The 18,939-nt window shown below is 40.0% G+C and overlaps 4 protein-coding genes across 4 annotated transcripts in view; 3 read left to right on the top strand and 1 right to left on the bottom strand.

Annotated features, from left to right (window-relative positions):
* The window catches only part of LOC121386767 (actin cytoskeleton-regulatory complex protein pan1-like), a 6,004-nt gene extending 1,868 nt beyond the window's left edge, over positions 1-4,136 (bottom strand). Inside the window, exon 1 of the mRNA XM_041517777.1 lies at positions 3,036-4,136. Within this exon, the coding sequence (XP_041373711.1) occupies positions 3,045-3,734 (690 nt within the window). The 5' untranslated portion in view covers positions 3,735-4,136 and the 3' untranslated portion in view covers positions 3,036-3,044. The remainder of the gene's footprint in view (positions 1-3,035) is intronic.
* Positions 4,137-7,342: 3,206 nt separating this feature from the next.
* LOC121386870 (alpha/beta-gliadin-like) lies at positions 7,343-8,817 on the top strand. Its single transcript, XM_041517899.1, has 2 exons — positions 7,343-8,028; positions 8,672-8,817. The coding sequence occupies exon 1, from the start codon at positions 7,619-7,621 to the stop codon at positions 8,015-8,017; it is 399 nt and encodes a 132-aa protein (XP_041373833.1). The 5' UTR covers positions 7,343-7,618; the 3' UTR covers positions 8,018-8,028; positions 8,672-8,817.
* A 3,931-nt stretch (positions 8,818-12,748) lies between these two features.
* Positions 12,749-18,939, top strand: part of LOC121386447 — a 57,207-nt gene continuing 51,016 nt past the window's right edge. The window contains exon 1 of the mRNA XM_041517346.1: positions 12,749-12,805. The gene's annotated coding sequence lies outside the window, so the exon portion shown is untranslated. The remainder of the gene's footprint in view (positions 12,806-18,939) is intronic.
* On the top strand, positions 16,178-18,918 carry LOC121386448. Its single transcript, XM_041517347.1, has 3 exons — positions 16,178-16,391; positions 16,836-17,069; positions 17,638-18,918. Exons 1-3 carry the CDS (start codon positions 16,193-16,195, stop codon positions 18,636-18,638), a joined length of 1,434 nt encoding a protein of 477 aa, XP_041373281.1. The 5' UTR covers positions 16,178-16,192; the 3' UTR covers positions 18,639-18,918.

Here is an 18,939-nt window from a genome sequence, read left to right as displayed (position 1 = left end):
TCTTGAAAAATGGCCGCCATATTAAATATTCAAGTGGTTCATTGATTGAATGTGACGAACTCCTCATGGAGATCACCTGTGCCAAGTACCACATTTCTATCATCATTTGGAAGGTTCTCCCAATTATCTGCTCTCCCAATAGTGCTACTAATAGTTGACCCTATTTTTGGGAGGGTGGCCCTACTTTGAACCCCATATTTGCCACACCGACCACCAGAAGGCTGTTTACCAAAACATTTTTTGTTAACATATATGATGAGGAATACAAAAAAGCAGGTCTACATAATGTCCTCTCCGGGTGGCACTTAGCTCATTCTGAAGGCGGCCTATAATGATTATGCAGACACATGACACATGTGTAAAAACTATGAGTGAAAGAGGATTTTGTTCAAAACAAAAAAGTATGGAATAAAATGAGTTTTCAGCAAAAAGCATAACTTGGGTGTTTATTGCAACAACACAGCATTGGATATAAAAATCTATTTGCATGTGCATTGCCTGCTTTTGTCTCCCTATAAAAGCACACATTTTTCGTGTGTTCTGTAATTTTTTAATATGACAAGGTAAGTAATGTTAAAAAAATTGCCAGTTTATTGCCAAAAAACAACAACAAACAAGTTGTGTTTTTGTTTAAAACTACATTAAAAAAATCCCAATTTTTAACAATATCTTCTTTCAGTTACAGTTGTTACCAATATAGTTGACATAACATTTCTTAACGAAAATATCGGCGAAATACCCATTGCGTTTTATATGCCTCTCAGTATATATATATATATATATATATATATATATATATATATATATATATATATATATATATATTTATTATATACATAGCAATGAAATATATAGATCTAAGGAAACCATAAAAGTCATATTTTCACTGTATTTTAGCTACAGTGAAAATATAGAAATCGTATTTACTTTTTTGCAAAAGTGCATGATTAAATTATCTCCCTTTGTCTTGTTTCTTCGTATTTAAATTTGATGATTACCAATGCATCTGATCGTATTTGAAAAATAAAAAAATATAATTTAATCAACTGTACCAATAAAAAAGGGATACGAAGTGCAATTACGATAAAATATCTAAAACGAATTGAATACGAAGCTAAATAAAGATGACACAATGTAGTGTCATCGAGTGTAAGTGTAAGAATTTAACGGCGTTCGACTCGTTTTGTTTTTGTGGGAGTGTTTGTAGGATCGCTTTGTCAGGTATGTTTGCACCGCAGTATTGTTAAATAAATGCTAATAAAGAATTTTTTTATTCAAATTTCTTTTTAAAAGTCTATGGTCAAGTAAATGTTCTGGCAAAGTTCCATAGGAAGAAATATATCATGACGTTATGTGTTTTCGATAGGATAAGCGAAAGATATTACCAAAAAGCGAAAGATATTGTCAAAAATTAGGAAATATGTATATAATAAATAGACCATTTCATGGTGTTTTTTCCGAATACGAGTTTTATGTCAACTCGTAATGTGTGAAAAACATATTTTCACTCATTGCTTCGCAATTCGTGAAAATATGGTTTTCACACATCACTATTTGACATAAAACTCGTATTCGAAAACCCCCATGAAATAGCCTCTATTATATAGGTATGACAAAGTTTGACGTCACTTTGCGCTGCATATCTGCCACCAGCTTAAACGACTCACTTTTCAACACAAATATTACAGCTTCCCAATAAAATACAGTGATATTAAATACATGTACATACACAGCGTTTTATCGTCTTTCCAGCTGATATAATTATTTAATTTGTAATTCGGTTAAAACTACACCAATAACGATTTTCAAGAGAGCTCTGTCAATGACGTCGCGTAAAAAGTATGACGTCGCGGCCATTTTTACAGCTGATAGGGTCACATGATAATTTTGTCTTAACGCGGCGTCTGACGTCAATGGCTTCTTTTAGAAGTGTTTTGAGGTATTTAAGACGTGACTCATTATTGAGAAAGGTCGATTTTGTCACTGATAACGAAATGTGATATTTTAAATGTACTTTGAAAAACACTGAACTTCAAATGGATTTTGAATATATTTCTATACTTCGACACATCGAGTTCACATATTCAGTTGTTAAATTGAACCTATTTCTATGTTTTCTTTGAAGTTTCAAGTCATTTCACCCTAGCGCATTTGAGCGCAAGGCGTCCTAATTGGTGTTGTCTCAGCAGTCATGGCGGCAGCCATTTTATCAGTCCCATAATGCATCGCTTCAAGGTGGCACTGCCTAGTGTGTTACATGTGTTTTAGTTTTTAAAAATAAATATCAGGGCCTAAGTTCCTGAAATTGCGTTTTGTTATAACTGAGTCACCATGTGTCAAGTATCGGAGGTGAATCTAGCCCAAATACATTATGGCTAGCGAGCTCTCGCCCACAATTACATTGTTTTGGTTGTTTCTTGCATGGAAATTGTCTTCCTTTTTTTTTAAAGCTGCAATCTCGCCTCATATTAATTAGCATAACTTCATAGAAACACACCTACAGTTTTTATAAAGAATTGTGTGTGACAGTAACACAATTTTAATAGTTAAATATATTTTTTTATAGATATTTTAGGTAATATTCCGATCAGCACACAGTACCCTCCCCCACATGCTATATTGCATGTTCTTTTTTAATGTATTTTCCAGGGAAACATGACCCCACCCCCACTCCCACCCCAACACACACACAAAAACCTTTGCTAGCCAGTCTTGACCTCTACACAATTTCCTGCACAAGCGCCTGTTTTACAAAATATTTCGTTTCAATGCTTCAAATTAATTTTATATGTACATTAAATTGTATTATAAACATGCTAAATTGCAAATGTTGCTGTAATAATAGCAAAAATAATTTATCCTAAAAACATCGACCTAGTAACTGTAACATTAGTATTTGTATAAATATCAGAAAAATATCACATACTTTGATTGCACTGTAAATGTAAGATATTATATGATATATATATATATATATATATATATATATATATATATATATATATATATATAAAATCAGTGTTTTATTTACTCACCACTGAAAGTTATCCTCTACCGTAACGATATCTACCTCTACCGAAACGATACGGCCGATACCTGCCATAGAATGGCATGAATTGATAACCTTGTGGTGCTTGTCCTGCTGGTGGTGCTTGTCCTGCTGGTGGTGCTTGTCCTGCTGGTGGTGCGGGAGGTGCCGGTGGTGCCGGTGGTGCTGCTGGTGGTGCGGGAGGTGCCGGTGGTGCTACTGGTGGTGCTTGTGGTGCTGGTGGTGCTACTTGTGGTGCTTGTGGTGCTGGTGGTGCTACTGCTGGAGACTGCACTGGAGGCGGCACCGCAGGCTGCACTGGAGGTACGGCAGGGGGCGCTGCTGCATTCAGCAGTGGCTGGAGCAGAGGATTCAGAAAGTCCTGCACGTTTTGAGGAAGAGTCGACACGAAGTTGGCGATGGCCGGGCCGGCGTTCTGGAGCGCCGTCATCAGATTCGGCGGAAGTTGCGACTGGAAGACTTGACCATATCGTCGACAGCCGCCGCCACCACGGTAGCCGCCAAAACGGTAATGCGCGGAGGACGGGGCGACACACGCCAGCCCCAGTAGTAGCAAGAGGACGTTGCGAGTCATAGTTGGGATGCTAAGAACGCTGCAGCAGTCAACTCGGCTGATTTTTATACGAATTGAAGCGCTGCGATTTCGACATCTGTTTATCATCACGTGAAAACGTGCTGTTTGCATGAAACAACTGACGTAGGCATTTTCCTCCGTTGCACATGTGTTGCTTTTTTTTTTTTTTTTTTTTTTTTTTCAACATGTTAATATCAATAATTATAAACTGACAAAACCTTGCACTTTTCAAACTACGTCCGTTCGGCTCTTTGGGGGCCAATGAAATATTATGTAACGCTCGAGGGGGTGGGTGTGTGGGTGTAGGTCCAAACGTTATGTAGCGTTACAGGGAGTAGGTGGGTGTATTTAACGGCTTTACGTAACGCACTTTTTAAAAATAATGTATTACAAAAATGTTTTATTTTGTTGTGTGTTTTTAATAAACGCTGTCACGGCGACACTGTTTAACGAAGGTAGTTATAGCTAGGCGTATACATACAATATATAAGGATTATAAATCTAGTTGAAATGCATATCTGCGCTTTCCCAAATGGCAAAACAGTATGTTAAAATTATAGTACACCCATCGCATAACTTGTTTGTGAATGAGAGGAGGTGTGTGTGTGTTTGTGTGTATGTGTGTTTCTGTGTGTGTGTGTGGGTTTGTGTGTGTTTCCGTGTGTACGTGTATGTGTCCGTGTGTGTATGTGTCCGTATGTGTGTCTGTGTGTGTGTGTGTCTGTGTGTCCGTGTGTGTGTATGTGCGTGTGTCTGTCCGTCTGTCTGTCTGTGTGTGTTTGTGTGTGTATCCAGCCCCACCCCCTCCACTCTGCTCCGCCGTGCCTGCCTTGTGATGTGTTTTCCGTGCTAAGGCATCGTTTAATATTCCTGCAAAAAGAGCCATAAAAGAGGCTTAGTTTGTGAGTACAGTAGGTAGTCACGGAAAGGTAACACGGTGTCACGTACACCTAACTCCTAAAGACCCTCCCACTGACGGTCAACCGGACCGGGTCAACAATGGCCCCCTCCAGTCAACTCACGACGCGCCATATTGACCAAATTGTCTTTGATTTTACTTTCAACGCCATATGTTATCTGCTGTCTAATCTGGATTCAATTCAGCACCCAGTACATGCACCGATGGTATGTGGCCAATATTCACTGGTGCACACAATTGAATCTGTAGAACTCTCTACCTCCGAACCTCCAGTTTCTTCCCCCGCCCCCCCCCCCCCCCCCCCCCCCCCCCCTCCTTCCTGGACAAACCTTAGTGGCCCCTTCATCCTGTTGATTGGGATGTGCAACCTCCTCTCCGCTTACCTTACATTTCCTGTCTGTAGTTATCGCAACATCTCGGACACCGGAACACCCACCACTGAGCTGTCCCTAATATCCCCACCTTGCCCCTGCGGCTCTATATCAACAATGTACCACCTCTGTTAAAAATAGTCTTTCTTCAGCCACCTCACTCATCGGCCTGACTTCTATGTCAACGGACCCCGCAAACCAACCCCTTACAGGGTGTTATACTACTGCCACACGTACGTGGACAGTAGTCGCGACCTCAAGTTGGGCTTTTTTAATATGGTGATTGATTAAGAAACTCCTTGATTGATTGTCGCATGAATATTAACTGTAATTGTTCCTTCAGTTTGAATAATAGAATTGATGTGAATATGTTGAGATTTGGGTTAGTTTTCACGTATTCACAGTGATTATGCTGTGGATTGGGTTTATTTTTATGTGTACACAAAGAAAACAGATATTGACTAGGTAGTAAATGTAAAATTAGCGACTTGCAGAGTCTTTTCCCAGGAACACGCTACTACTTTAGATCACTTTGCCCTATATGCAGGCTCGCAGTGAACAATATTTTGAGGGTGGGCACAATTTCTAGTAGTCTCTAGTAGGGTGGCAGAATCCAGAATTTTATTTTATTTTTATATGCGATAGGACAGAAAAAAAAAACCCTGTATAATTTTGTCTTAGAGGTGGGGGTGGGGGGGGGGGGGGGGGGGAGCACGGTTCCTATTGGTCTAATATGACTTGACTAGTATATTACATGGATGTGATCGAAATGCTTCAGGTTTTACTCTGAATGGTTAATTTTATAGCTGTAAATAGAATTCAATGACTTTAAGTGTAATTTATTTGTAAAACATGTAACCTTTATGTTTCCTATTTACTGCTTTACATCCGAGTTGACCGAAAACATCCAAATGAAGCACAGTGCTGTCATTCAATATTTTAACATTTGAAAAAAACATAACGCCTTCGGAGATTCATGCCTGAATGATGAACGTGTATGAGGACCAGGGGCCTGATTGCGAGAGTTTAGTGAATTAGGCCCAGTCTCCTTCATATTCCAGTCAGGAGTTTAGTGAATTAGGCCCAGTCTCCTTCATATTCCAGTCAGGAGTTTAGTGAATTAGGCAGGAGTTTAGTGAATTAGGCCCAGTCTCCTTCATATTCCAGTCAGGAGTTTAGTGAATTAGGCCCAGTCTCCTTCATATTCCAGTCAGGAGTTTAGTGAATTAGGCCCAGTCTCCTTCATATTCCAGTCAGGAGTTTAGTGAATTAGACTGCAGAATTCCATTGTGAGTTTGACTGCAGAATTCCATTGTGGCAGCAAATCTTTTGAAGAACCCTCCATGTCTGGCAGGCCTTGGACATCGAAAACCTAGGAAAACGTTAAGACAGTGAACGGAATTGTCATGGAAGATTGAAGAGACAGAGACAGTGTGACAGATTGTAGACATTCTGGAGCTTAGTAATGGCTAAGTGAAATCGATGCATTCTCCATGAACATTTGGGTATGAGCAAAGTCTGCGCTCACTGGATGCCGAGAATGTCGACTTCCGAAAAGAAGCGAAAACAGATTCGATGTTCGGTGGAGTATCTCGAGCTGATGAATCTGGACTGGGAACGATTTAAATAGCATTCAATAGCCATTCAATAGCCTCGGATCCCAGTCGAGGAATAGGATTTTTAATCCAGATACCGACTCCAAACCCTGAGCGAGTGCACCGCAAGGCTCAGTGGGTAGGTGTAAACCACTTGCACCGACCAGTGATCCATAACTGGTTCAACAAAGGCCATGGTTTGTGCTATCCTGCCTGTGGGAAGCGCAAATAAAAGATCCCTTGCTGCTAATCGGAAGTGGCGACAGCGGGTTTCCTCTCAAAATCTGTGTGGTCCTTAACCATATGTCTGACGCCATATAACCGTTAATAAAATGTGTTGAGTGCGTCGTTAAATACAAATTTCTTTCTTTCAATAGCCAGGTATCAAACATGGATTCATTACTATGACCTCGAGTCTAAGCTACATTTCAAACGGTGGAAACACGCAGGTTTAGTCTTGGCATCTTGTAACTCGTCTACGTCGAGATGGAAATGAGGCATCATTGCGAGCATTACAGCTTTAAATACCCATCACTACCCCAATCTTTTCCCCGAGTTTCACGTGCATTCGCCAAAATCTGACCATTTCACGCCGTTTTCCTGCAATTGTCGCACAACGTACCACAACGTGTCACAACGTGCGTTAAATTTGTTTTAGGGTGCATTTGGGCATGCTGTCCCATTGCAGGAACATTAAGAAACATGGTCATTCAGTAACATTATAAAAAAAAAGCCCGATATTTTGTAAAATCAAACACTTTTCTTCTTTGCCTATCAGTTATGCGTTTATTTTTTGACAGAGTATATACTTTCATGTGGTAACTACTCAAGAATCTGCGTGTCTCGGAGTGCAAGCTTATTGTCTGGCCAGACGTCACCACCATCATCACCACCTACACGGCAGCTGGCGGTCTGTTTGTCTTTGGTGTGTGTCTCCAACGGAGACATGACAATCTATCTCGTAAACAACACGCGCGACGATTTCACTGACCTTCGTTTTAAAACGGCACCTGTATATAAATACTTCGTAATAACCGCCTGTGACCATTTCTCGGACAAAACTTTTAATACTAAATTACTGACGAGAAGAGAACCGCCCGTATCGTCATCATGTCGCGAGTTATGATCGTCCTGTTTCTGACGCTCACCGTAGCCACGTTGACGTCGTCGCACCGGTACCGCTTCATGGGCATGCGGCCACAACGTCCGGCCGTCCCGTCGGCTAATCAGCTGGCGCCTTTCTTCTCGTTCGTGGAGTCTCGGGTTCCCGGGATCCTGAACGCCTTCGCGAACATCGCTTCTCGATTTCCCTACTACATGAGGCGATCGATGACGTTCCAGCTCCTTGCGCGTGCCATTATGCAGGCGCAGGCGCAGGCGCAGCAACAGCAGCCACCGCAGGTGCCACAAAATCCACTGCCGCTAGAACCGCCACAGCCACAACAGCCGCAGCAGCCACAGCCACAACAGCCGCAGCAGCAACAAGAGCCGGCTATACAACTCGGCTAATCAATTGTTAGGTGAGTATGACGTTGTAACTAAACGGGAGCGGGGTTTAGCTCAGTCCGTTGAGCGTTCGCTTGTCAGAACTACCATTGTCCATAACCATGAGAAGTAGAGGTAGTCGTCACCCCTTTCCCCCTTTGAAAACATGATTTAGTTAAGTGCCCCTCCTTAATAATTGAATCCGCCCCCCCCCCCCCCCCCCACCTCACTTACCCGCTTCTACATGACACCAAATAATTGCGGTCCAGCATTCTGAACGACAAAATTACATGTTCGAAATCGTATCTCTGCACAAGGCAGAGTCAAAAGGAAGGTTATACAATATTATCACTGCTCCCAGGTGTTCCAGCCATTGAGGCGGGACGTAGCCCAGTTGTAAAGCTCTCGCTTGATACGTGGTCAGTTTAGGATCGATCACCGTTGGTGGGCTCATTGGGTTATTTCTCGTTCTAGCCAGTGAACCACGACTGGTATATCAAAGGCTGAGGTATGTGCTATCCTACCTGTGGGATAGTGTATATAAAAAATCCCTTGCTACTAATGAAAAGTGTAGCGGGTTACTCTCTATGACTGTCAAAAATTAATATATGTTTGACATCCAGTGGCCGATCATTAATAAATAATTGTGTTCTAAATAGTTTTTTCTTCATATTTCAGAAATGTCTCTCCAATATGCAAGCATTTTCGCCTCACAGAGACCGAGGCTAAACCTAGAAAAGAAGAAACCCGTTGCACGGATTCTTTAAGTACTATATTGTAGAACTGTCCTTGTACTCAAGTAGCAATAAAATATCGTGAAATTATCTCTGCGGACCTTTTTTAGTATTTTATTGTTTTGTTGGCCTCAAATGCCTTATAGTAGTCCTCGCCAAGAAAGGAGAGCGATAGAGGCATATCCAACAGGGGAGGTGTTGGGGGGGGGGGGGGGGGGGGTAAGGTGGCTAATAGCAGTCTTCTCCAGGAAAGGCGAATGGCAGAGGAAGGTCCATTGGGGAAGGGGGGGGGAGGGGGAGGTGGCTAATAGCAGTCTTCTCCAGGAAAGGCGAGTGACAGAGGAAGGTCCATTGGGGAAGGGGGGGGGAGAGGGTTGGGTGGATAATAGCAGTCTTCTCCAGGAAAGGCGAGTGACAAAGGCAGATCCAACGCGGGAAGTGTGTGTGTGGGGGGGGGGGGGAGAGGGGGAGGTGGCTAATAGCAGTCTTCTCCAGGAAAGGCGGGTGTCAGTGGCAGATCCAACGCGAGAGGTGTGGGGGAGAGGGTGAAGTGGCTAATAGCAGTCTTCTCCAGGAAAGGCGGGTATCAGAGGCAGATCTAACGGGGAGATGTGGGTGAGAGGGTGAGGTGGCTAATAGCAGTCTTATCCAGGAAAGGTGAGTGACAGAGGCAGATCTAAAGGGAAGTGTGGGGGAGAAGGTGAAATGGTTAATAGCAGTCTTCTCCAGGAAAGGCGGGTGTCAGTGGCAGATCTAACGGGGAGGTGTGGGGGTGGGTGGGTGGGTGAGGTGGCTAATAGCAGTCTATTCCAGGAAATGCGAGTGACAGAGGCAGATCTAACGGGGGGGGGAGGGGGAGGTGGCTAATAGCAGGCTTCTCCAGGAGAGGCGAGTGACACAGGCAGATACGAGGGAGTGGGGGGGAGGGAGGTGAGGTGGCTAATAGCAGTCTTCTCCAGGAGAGGCGAGTGTCCAACGGGGGTGGGGGGGGGGGGAGGCGTCCCTCTTAAATATATTCAAGTGCTTTTTTTCTGGCTTTAAATAAAAATAATAATTGCAGGACCCTTTTCCTCTTAGTTCCCATAACCCTCCCCCACAAACAACTGGATCCGCCCGAGTCATTCCCTCCACACTTGCTTGGAACTTTATAGATCAACACCTTTTTTTTTATCAATCACTTTCGCAAGACGTTTTATTTGAAATTTCTCGTGATTGCTCACCTAGTAACATTTCAGGTGAGTGGTTTTCAGCTCGCCTTGATTATACCCATGGCGAAGAAGGAAGAAAGGAAGGAATGTTTTATTTAACAACGCACTTAACACATTTTATTTACGGTTATATGGCGTCGGACATATGGTTAAGGACCACACAGATATTGAGAGAGGAAACCCGCTGTCGCCAGTTTTACATACATTTCCCAGTTTTTACACTTAGTAATAGTATTAACATTTATTCTAAGTATTGTATACACATTGCTAATAAGAGAACAAATGGTATGAAGGAAGGAAATGTTTTATTTAACGACACACTCAGCACATTTTATTTACGGTTATATGAAAGAAAGAAAGAAGTGTTTTATTTAACGACGCACTCAACACATTTTATTTACGGTTATATGGCGTCAGACATATGGTTAAGGACCACACATATTTTTTTAGAGGAAACCCGCTGTTGCCACATAGGCTACTCTTTTACGACAGGCAGCAAGGGATCTTTTATTTGCGCTTCCCACAGGCAGGATAGCACAAACCATGGCCTTTGTTGAACCAGTTATGGATCACTGGTCGGTGCAAGTGGTTTACACCTACCCATTGAGCCTTGCGGAGCACTCACTCAGGGTTTGGAGTCGATATCTGGATTAAAAATTCCATGCCTCGACTGGGATCCGAACCCAGTACCTACCAGCCTGTAGACCGATGGCCTGCCACGACGCCACCGAGGCCGGTTTACGGTTATATGAGGTCGGACATATGGTTACGGATCACACAGATATTGAGAAAGGAAACCCGCTGTCGCCACTTCATGGGATCTTTTATATGCACCATCCCAAAGACAGGATAGTACATACCACGGCCTTTGTTACAACAGATGTGGCTGGCTGGAACGAGAAATAGCCCATTGGGGCCACCGACGGGGATCGATCCTAAACTGGCCGCGCATCAAGCGAGTGTTTTACCACTGGGCTAAGTCCCGCCCACGACGAAGACTGTATAATGGTAATCTCAAGTGGCTTATATATTTTCGATATTCGCCAGCGCCGTGAGTAATGTAAAATAACTGGGGATGTAGAAAAACAAAGTCCACGGTGATGCAACATTGTCTCCTGATAAGTACTTCTAGTTGTAAAAAAAAATCACATTTTGTTTAGGTTTAAAAAAACACACAAAAAAACCCAACCTTTTTTTTCGTCTTTTTTTGGGGTGGGGGGTGGGGGTGGGGGTGGGGGAGGTTAGAGTTTTTGTTCATTTGCTTGCTTGTTTTTTGTTGTTGTTTTTTTCTTTAAATGGTATGTCAAAATTACCATATGCTTGACATTCAAAAGCCGATGATCGATAAATCTGTGTGATCTAGTGGTGTTATTAAACAAAACAAACTTTTCCGTATCTGTTTATTTGTACAGTGTATTAATTTCACAAAGTTCTGTTACACCAAGGAAAGGCGTCGATCCAGGGGGGGGGGGGGGGGGGGGGGGGGGGGGGTGGGTGGGGGGTGGGGGGGGGGGGGGGGGGGGTGTACTAGGGGTGGGATATTTTAAAAGTGCCTCGAAAATCGAATATTTAACGTATGAAATAAAGTTTGTTTTGTTTGTCGACACCACTAGAGCACATTGATTTATTAATTATCGGCTACTGGACGTCAACCATTTGGTTATAATGACAATCTCAGAGAGAAACCCAGTTATGTTTTTTCATTAGTAGCAAGGAATCGTTTATATGCACCATCCCACAGACAGGATAGCACATACCATGGCTTTTGCATATAAACATTCTACATTTGGAACTGGATGCAAAACATGAATAAACTGAAAGGAGAGAAAAAGGAAAAGAAAAGAAATAGAAGCAATCGATTTAAAACAACAACAACAATTTTCATGATTAACATGTATCTTCTCAGACAGCCCAACTGGTAGGCCTAAGTAATAACACTATAACAATAAAAAGTAACAACAAATAAATAAATGTTATGATATTGTTAGAATACGTCATATCCTTTCACCCTCTTGGAAACATTGTCACCGTAACAAGAGGTTTAATATTTTTTTTAAAAGGTACAAAACAAAAAGAACAAGAAAAAAGATAAGATAGGGAATAACTGGTTACTGTCTTGAGATATCGGCTTTATCCTGCTCAGGTCGAATGGCGAATGCAGCTCGGCAGAGCCTCGCTGCATTCGCCATTCTAACCTTCGCAGGATAAAGCCGATATCTTAAGACAGTAAACCAGTTATTTCTTTTATCCTGCAATCCTACAGGACTATTCGGAAAATCATTATTTATTCCAGTTTTGTGTACACAAATCGAGTATTGTCAACATAGCAAGGCTTTTGCCGTATGACGTCATACAAGATACATGACGTCATTATTTGTAAGAAGCTAGCTACATTCTGTCACATTAAAAATGCGTTTCTAAACTCTAATTCATAAATAAATATACAAGTTTTGTATTGTTATCACAAAACTAAAAGTTATTTGTATTTACTGTAATTCAACAAATGATTTAAAGAGTATGTTTATTGAAAATCTACTCTGAAATACTCGAGTCGAGTCAGGCTTATGACACGTGACCTATATTTTTGGTCAGTGACTGAAAATATATAGATTTATCTAGTCATCATATCCTGCCAATGAATACAGTGATTGCGAGATAAAAGATGTTAGTAATTTAAAAAAGTGCGTCACGTAATGTTGTTCAGTACACCCACCCACCCCATGTAATGCCACATTACTTTTGGGCCTACAACCCGACCAACCCCCTCGAGCGTTACGTAATATTTGCATCTTCAGGGCCCACTCTCGATTTGATTATTCTCGTTAGGAGTCGCTGCGGACTCCAAAGTCGAGACTCTCACAGTCATAGAGGTACGTGTCTTTATTTTCTAAACTATCTGTTATTATTTAAATATATTTAGATGAATTACATGAGTGTGGCTATATGGTATAAACCTATCGTAAAATAAACTTTAGAAAGGATTCGTCGCCAATGACGAATAGGGCCGTAGTCAGTTCCATTCTCAAACAAAAATGTTTTGTTTTTTAAAAAAATAATTTCAGTTTGGTTTGATGTAAGAAAAAAATACCATTTTTTGTGTCCATTTTACAAAACAATCTGCTCAGAAATAAATAACTTGTAGTAAATTCCATAGCATTAAAAAAGGCGTTCCCTGTGTGACGGCCTTAATTCGTCCCATCCTCAAACAAATGTTTTTACTTTTTTTTTTTTTTTATACTTTTTTTTTTTTTTTATAAATAATTTCAGTTTGGTTTGACGTAAGAAGAAAAGTAAAGCTCTTTTGGAAATAATAATTAAAACCCCCACAACAATTTCCCCCCCCCCCCCCCCCACCACAAAAAACAACAAACAAAACAAAACAACAATCAGCTTAGGCCTATTGTCTGTCCCATCCTTTTATAAAAATAAAAAGTACCCTGCCCCGCATGCTATATATTTTTTTTTAAATGTATTTTACAGGGAAACATGACCCGCCCCCCCCCCCCCCCCCCCCCCCCCCCCCCCCCCCCCCCCCCCCCCCCCCACACACACACACCGTTGCTAGCCACAGTCTAGACCTCTACACAATTTCCTGCACAGGCGCCTGTTTTACAAAATATTTCGTTTCAATGCTTGAAATTAATTTTATATGTACATTAAATTGTATTATAAACATGCTAAATTGCAAATTTTGCTGTAATAACAGCAAAAATAATTTATCCTAAAAATATCGACCTAGTAACTGTAACATTAGTATTTGTTTAAACATGTTAATGTTGGTCTTACATGTCGGTTTTTCAAGATAGGTAGAGCCTAGAATGATGTCCAACATATTAGAATGAAGACATTGTTGTACACATGATTGTAAGCATAACTGGCAGGCAAATCAAAACATAAATAAAACAAAAACAAACAAATAGCCCAATCCAGCACCACACCAAAAAAACCCCAGTAAAAATACCAACCCCACCCCAAAATAAAATACAAAATACCCCTCCCCCCTCGACAAACACACACACGCCCCCCAAAAACAAAGAGAACAAAAACAAACATATAACCCAGACGAACACGCACATTTTCTATCTATATTTACAGTGGCATGCAATATTCACATTTGTATTATTATTATTATTATTATTATTAATTAATTAATTAATTAATTAATTTATGTAATCATTTAAAAAAAATTAGCCTTTTATGTTTTGCCAATATATTTTTATTGTTACTCAGCTTAAATCAAGACTTCTCCCACCACCACCCAAAAAGAAGACACGTCACCTCCCACCCCACCACCACCACCCCCACCTACCTACCATAACGCCGTAAGCGTCGTTTTGTTATTTCCAAAACGCTTTTACTTTTTTCTTATGTCGAACCAAACAGAAATTATTTACAAAAAAACATTTTTATAAAAGGATGGGACGGACTATAGAAATAAATAATCTATAGTATTTTGGAATTCCATAGTATGAAAAAAGGCGTTCCCTGTGAGAAGTATTATTGTCTAAAGTACCTTATATTTCGATTAATTACATGATTGTGACTTAGAGAATAACTAACGAGCTACGAGGAATTATGAATTATCTGTCCCGAGTGAATGAATGTTGTAAACCCGAGCCTTTGGCGAGGGTTTTACAACATTCATTGACGAGGGACAGATAATTCGTAACTCCTCGTAGCGAGTTGGTTATTCTCTTTATTACTCATTGTCAATTTTAACTGATTTTTAATGTAAAAATTCCTCTGCAGTCTACAACAAAGCCATCAGCCATTACGTCATATAATCTTACGCACATTACATGACGTAATGTAAGTGACGTCATAGCATAACGGCGTTCTTTTTACAGCCAAATGTTTACAGTACAAAATAATACGACTGTATTTGCATTTGAAAATAATAATTTTTATATATTACTAAAGCCGCTGCTTATGAAAATATACCATTTCATGTTTACGAAACAAGTGAGTCCATTTGTTTTTGTAAATCTTTGTATATCGTATAACGTATGTGTAATCTGACTCACGAATGGAAACATATGAATGAAAGTGAAGTTCCGGCCATGACAAAGCAACCAACCAAACATCGTGATTTTTAAGCCAACCAATCAGTGGCTGTAGAAGCAATCTGCACACTGTACAGAGATCGAAAAAATATTACCCCGTATACGAGGGTTGACCAGCTACGTCATGGTCACGTGACGCGTGTTGACAAAAGTCTTCCGGTTGGCAAAACAAAAGAGGATTCAGTGAAATCAGTAGCCCGAGTACTCTGACTGTAAGAGAGCTAGACGGACATTTGGACATAAACACGCTCTCATTACAGTCAGAGACCAACCTATGTCTTTTTTTGGCAATTCCTGACTACCAAACGGTAGGCAACGAGTCCCGCTCTAATACCACAACAATCCTATGTTTGACGTCAAATACCTTTACATCAATCATTTTCGAGTTAAGTGATACAAAAAAATCCACATATTAATCATTAATACACATACTACAGAAAGAAACCCGACAGCACCCACATTCAGCTACGCTTCGTGACACTCCGTCGCAACAATTACAAAGCTCGGCGATCTATTTCGAGACTGGGCGATTCCGCCTTGTGCAGCAGTTAAGGGGTCGTCTCATAAGAGGAGGCTGTACGTAGCACATACTTTTGCCGTATCCTGTCGATAACACCCCAAATGTATCCTTCAAATTCAAAATGGAATCAATAATGTGTAATTGTTTTGGTTTAATGACGTAATGAAATCCAAATTCATCCAAAACGGCATTAGCCAACTCTTCCATGTTGTAACTTCGCTTGATATGAGACGGCCCCTGTAACTGCTGCACAAGGCGGAATCGCCCAGTGCGCGATCACGTGGTCTACGTCTCGAAATAGATCGCCGAGCTTTGCAATTGTTGCGACGGAGTGTCACGAAGCGTAGCTGAATGTGGGTGCTGTCGGGTTTCTTTCTGTAGTAAGTGTATTAGTGATTAATATGTGGATTTTTTTGTATCACTTAACTCGAAAATGATTGATGTAAAGGTATTTGACGTCAAACATAGGATTGTTGTGGTATTAGAGCGGGACTCGTTGCCTACCGTTTGGTAGTCAGGAATTGCCAAAAAAAGACATAGGTTGGTCTCTGACTGTAATGAGAGCGTGTTTATGTCCAAATGTCCGTCTAGCTCTCTTACAGTCAGAGTACTCGGGCTATGAAATCAGTAGAGCGATAAGTGTTTTGAACTTTGAAGTGCTGTTTATAATAACAATGCCAACTAGTTGCTGTGCCCCAGGGTGCACTAATCGTTTTATGAAGCAGTCTGGTATCGGTTTTTATCGATTTCCAAGAAGTACTGATCGTAGGAATCGATGGAAAGTGGCAATGAAACGCACCTGCATTGAAGACAAAACTAAAACATGGGAACCGGCAGAACACGACCGCGTGTGCAGTAAACATTTTATCACAGGTCAGTTTTACGACGAAATATATTTTTATCTTTAACATTGATGTGTTTTATTATCTCAGTTGTTTGTAAATAATGTCAGTTTTTTTCTGAGGTAAGATTTAAGAGTAAAAAAAATTTGTGAAAAAACCCCACCCTATTTTTGTGTGCGATGTAGAAAACTGTGGGCTCAGAAATAAATACCTTGTAGTAGTAACTTGTTGTTTGTTGAGTTTAATGCAACACTGAGTAAAATATATTTTGAAATGGCTCACAAGATAAATTATATAAAATATCTGTGGGTAGGGGAGGGGGGCTTGTTTATAGTGGGCAAGTTGATGGAGTCATCAAGTAATAAAGGAGATTTTGTTAGTGCAGTGCAATACGAGATTCCCTCCAAACAATTATAAAATTGACATACCAATTTAATAATTACTGTACAATACTAAAGTTCATTATTGTTTACAGGAAGACCTGTAGATGATGATGATCATCCGGATTATGTGCCAAGCATTTTCATCTTTTTGCCGGTTCGAGAGAGCACACCTAATAAAGTTAGCAGATACCACAGAGTAAAACAACGTAGAGAGGTGTTACAAACTCTAGATGAGGAAATACAACAGGAACAGAATAGAAATGATGTTGCTAACATTCTTATGGACCTAACCCATAACATATGTACAACAACATTTACAGATACAGGTGACATACTTAAAATTATTTTAAACTTGGCTAGCGAGCTTTCTTTTTATTTGAGTAAAAACAAACAAATCACTTTCTTTTTTTCAAATATATTTCATCATCATAAAATGAATGGTTTTGGGATCAGCCAATATGCTAAGGTCTCTCCCAGCATTTTTAAAAAAATACAACAATATAATCAACATGACATGACTGTACAAAAACAAAGTAACTTTTATAGAACAATTACTTTCCTCAAATGTTTGCTGTTTATACTTCTTTTGTACAGGATGTTATCTAAAAATGTATTTTGGTTTAAGTATAGTTTGTATAAGTGTATTTTTATATTAATATATATATATATATTACTTTTAATAATGTGCTATATTATATGTCAGATATGTATAAATTGGCAAAATAAAATATATTATTATGGAATACAAATTTTTGATACAAATATAATGACAGCTGTATATTTATAAACACAAAACCAACATAAATATATACTAATATTTACATTATAACATCCAAGTTATTTCAACTGTTGCTATTAATTTGGCATTAATACTCAAATTTTTTTACTCAATAGGTACTGACCCAATCCCTGAGGAACCAAGTCCACTGCAAGATGAGTTTTTTGAACTACAAAGGAAATATTCTCAGTTACAAACAGAGTATCAGCGAGTACTAGACCACAACAGAGAACTAAAAGATGAAATTCAAAAGAAGAAGTTTACGTTTAGTAACTTGGATAATGCCAAAATATCAGCTTTAACTGGCCTGTGCTCAGTGGCAGTGTTCATGTGGGTTTTATCTCTTGTAAGTTTATGTATTAAGAGAATAGGAAATGTAAGTCCTGGTGACCAGCTGTTGTTGGTATTAATGAAGCTGAGGTTGAACTTGACAAACCGAGACTTAGCATTGCGGTTCAACATATGCCCAACACAAGTATCAAAGATTTTAGGTCAGTGTTTACCAATTTTTGCCAAGAAACTTCAATTTCTTATACAGTGGCCAGATAAAAATACAATACTGAAAAACTTGCCTAAAGCCTTCAAAAGAAACTATAAGAAGTGCAGAGTTGTAATTGATTGCGCAGAAATATTTCTTCAGAGACCATCAAATCTAGATGCTAGGGCCAAAACATGGAGTAACTATAAACACCATAATACCCTTAAGTTTTTAATTGGTATTACACCATATGGTTCTGTTAGTTTCTTGTCTGAATGCTGGGGTGGGAGAGTTAGCGACAAAGAAATTACTGAAAAATCTGGGTTTTATAACAAACTGGAATATGGAGACTTAGTCCTAGCAGATAGAGGTTTCCTTATTGAGGAAGAACTTGCAGTACATGGTGCATCTCTGGCAATTCCACCGTTCACAAGAGGCAAGAAACAGCTTTCTCAGCGAGAAATCGAATGTTCCAGGCGTTTATCTAGAGCCAGAATCCACGTTGAAAGGGCAATAGAAAGGATAAAAAATTATCAAATTGTAAAACACACTATGCCAATATCATTGTCAAAACATGCTGATGATATCTTAACAATCTGTGGTGCACTGACAAACCTGATGCCGAAGCTTGTAAACTAAGCAATTAACATTTGAAGAGTCATGATATTTGCTATTTACAAAGTAATTAATTCAGTTTTATTTACATCTGATTGCAATAAAATATAGTTATAATGATAATAGAAGTCCCATAAATATGGGGCATGTGGCATCCATGACCAGACCACTGTCCTTTAATTCAAACTGGTTATGATTCCTTTTCATAATTTCACAGTACAGCATTTTCGCTTTTGGTTCATTACTCAAGCCAAAACTGACTGCATCCATTATAATCTAATGTCAGTTTCATTATACTTCATGATTCGGTTGAGTAGCCCTTCTG

The sequence above is a fragment of the Gigantopelta aegis genome, chromosome 12, assembly GCF_016097555.1.
Source record: "Gigantopelta aegis isolate Gae_Host chromosome 12, Gae_host_genome, whole genome shotgun sequence".
In the NCBI taxonomy this organism is placed as follows: Eukaryota; Metazoa; Mollusca; class Gastropoda; order Neomphalida; family Peltospiridae; genus Gigantopelta; species Gigantopelta aegis.
Note: the sequence above shows the minus strand (reverse complement) of the source record. Positions and strands in the feature narration are given on the sequence as shown.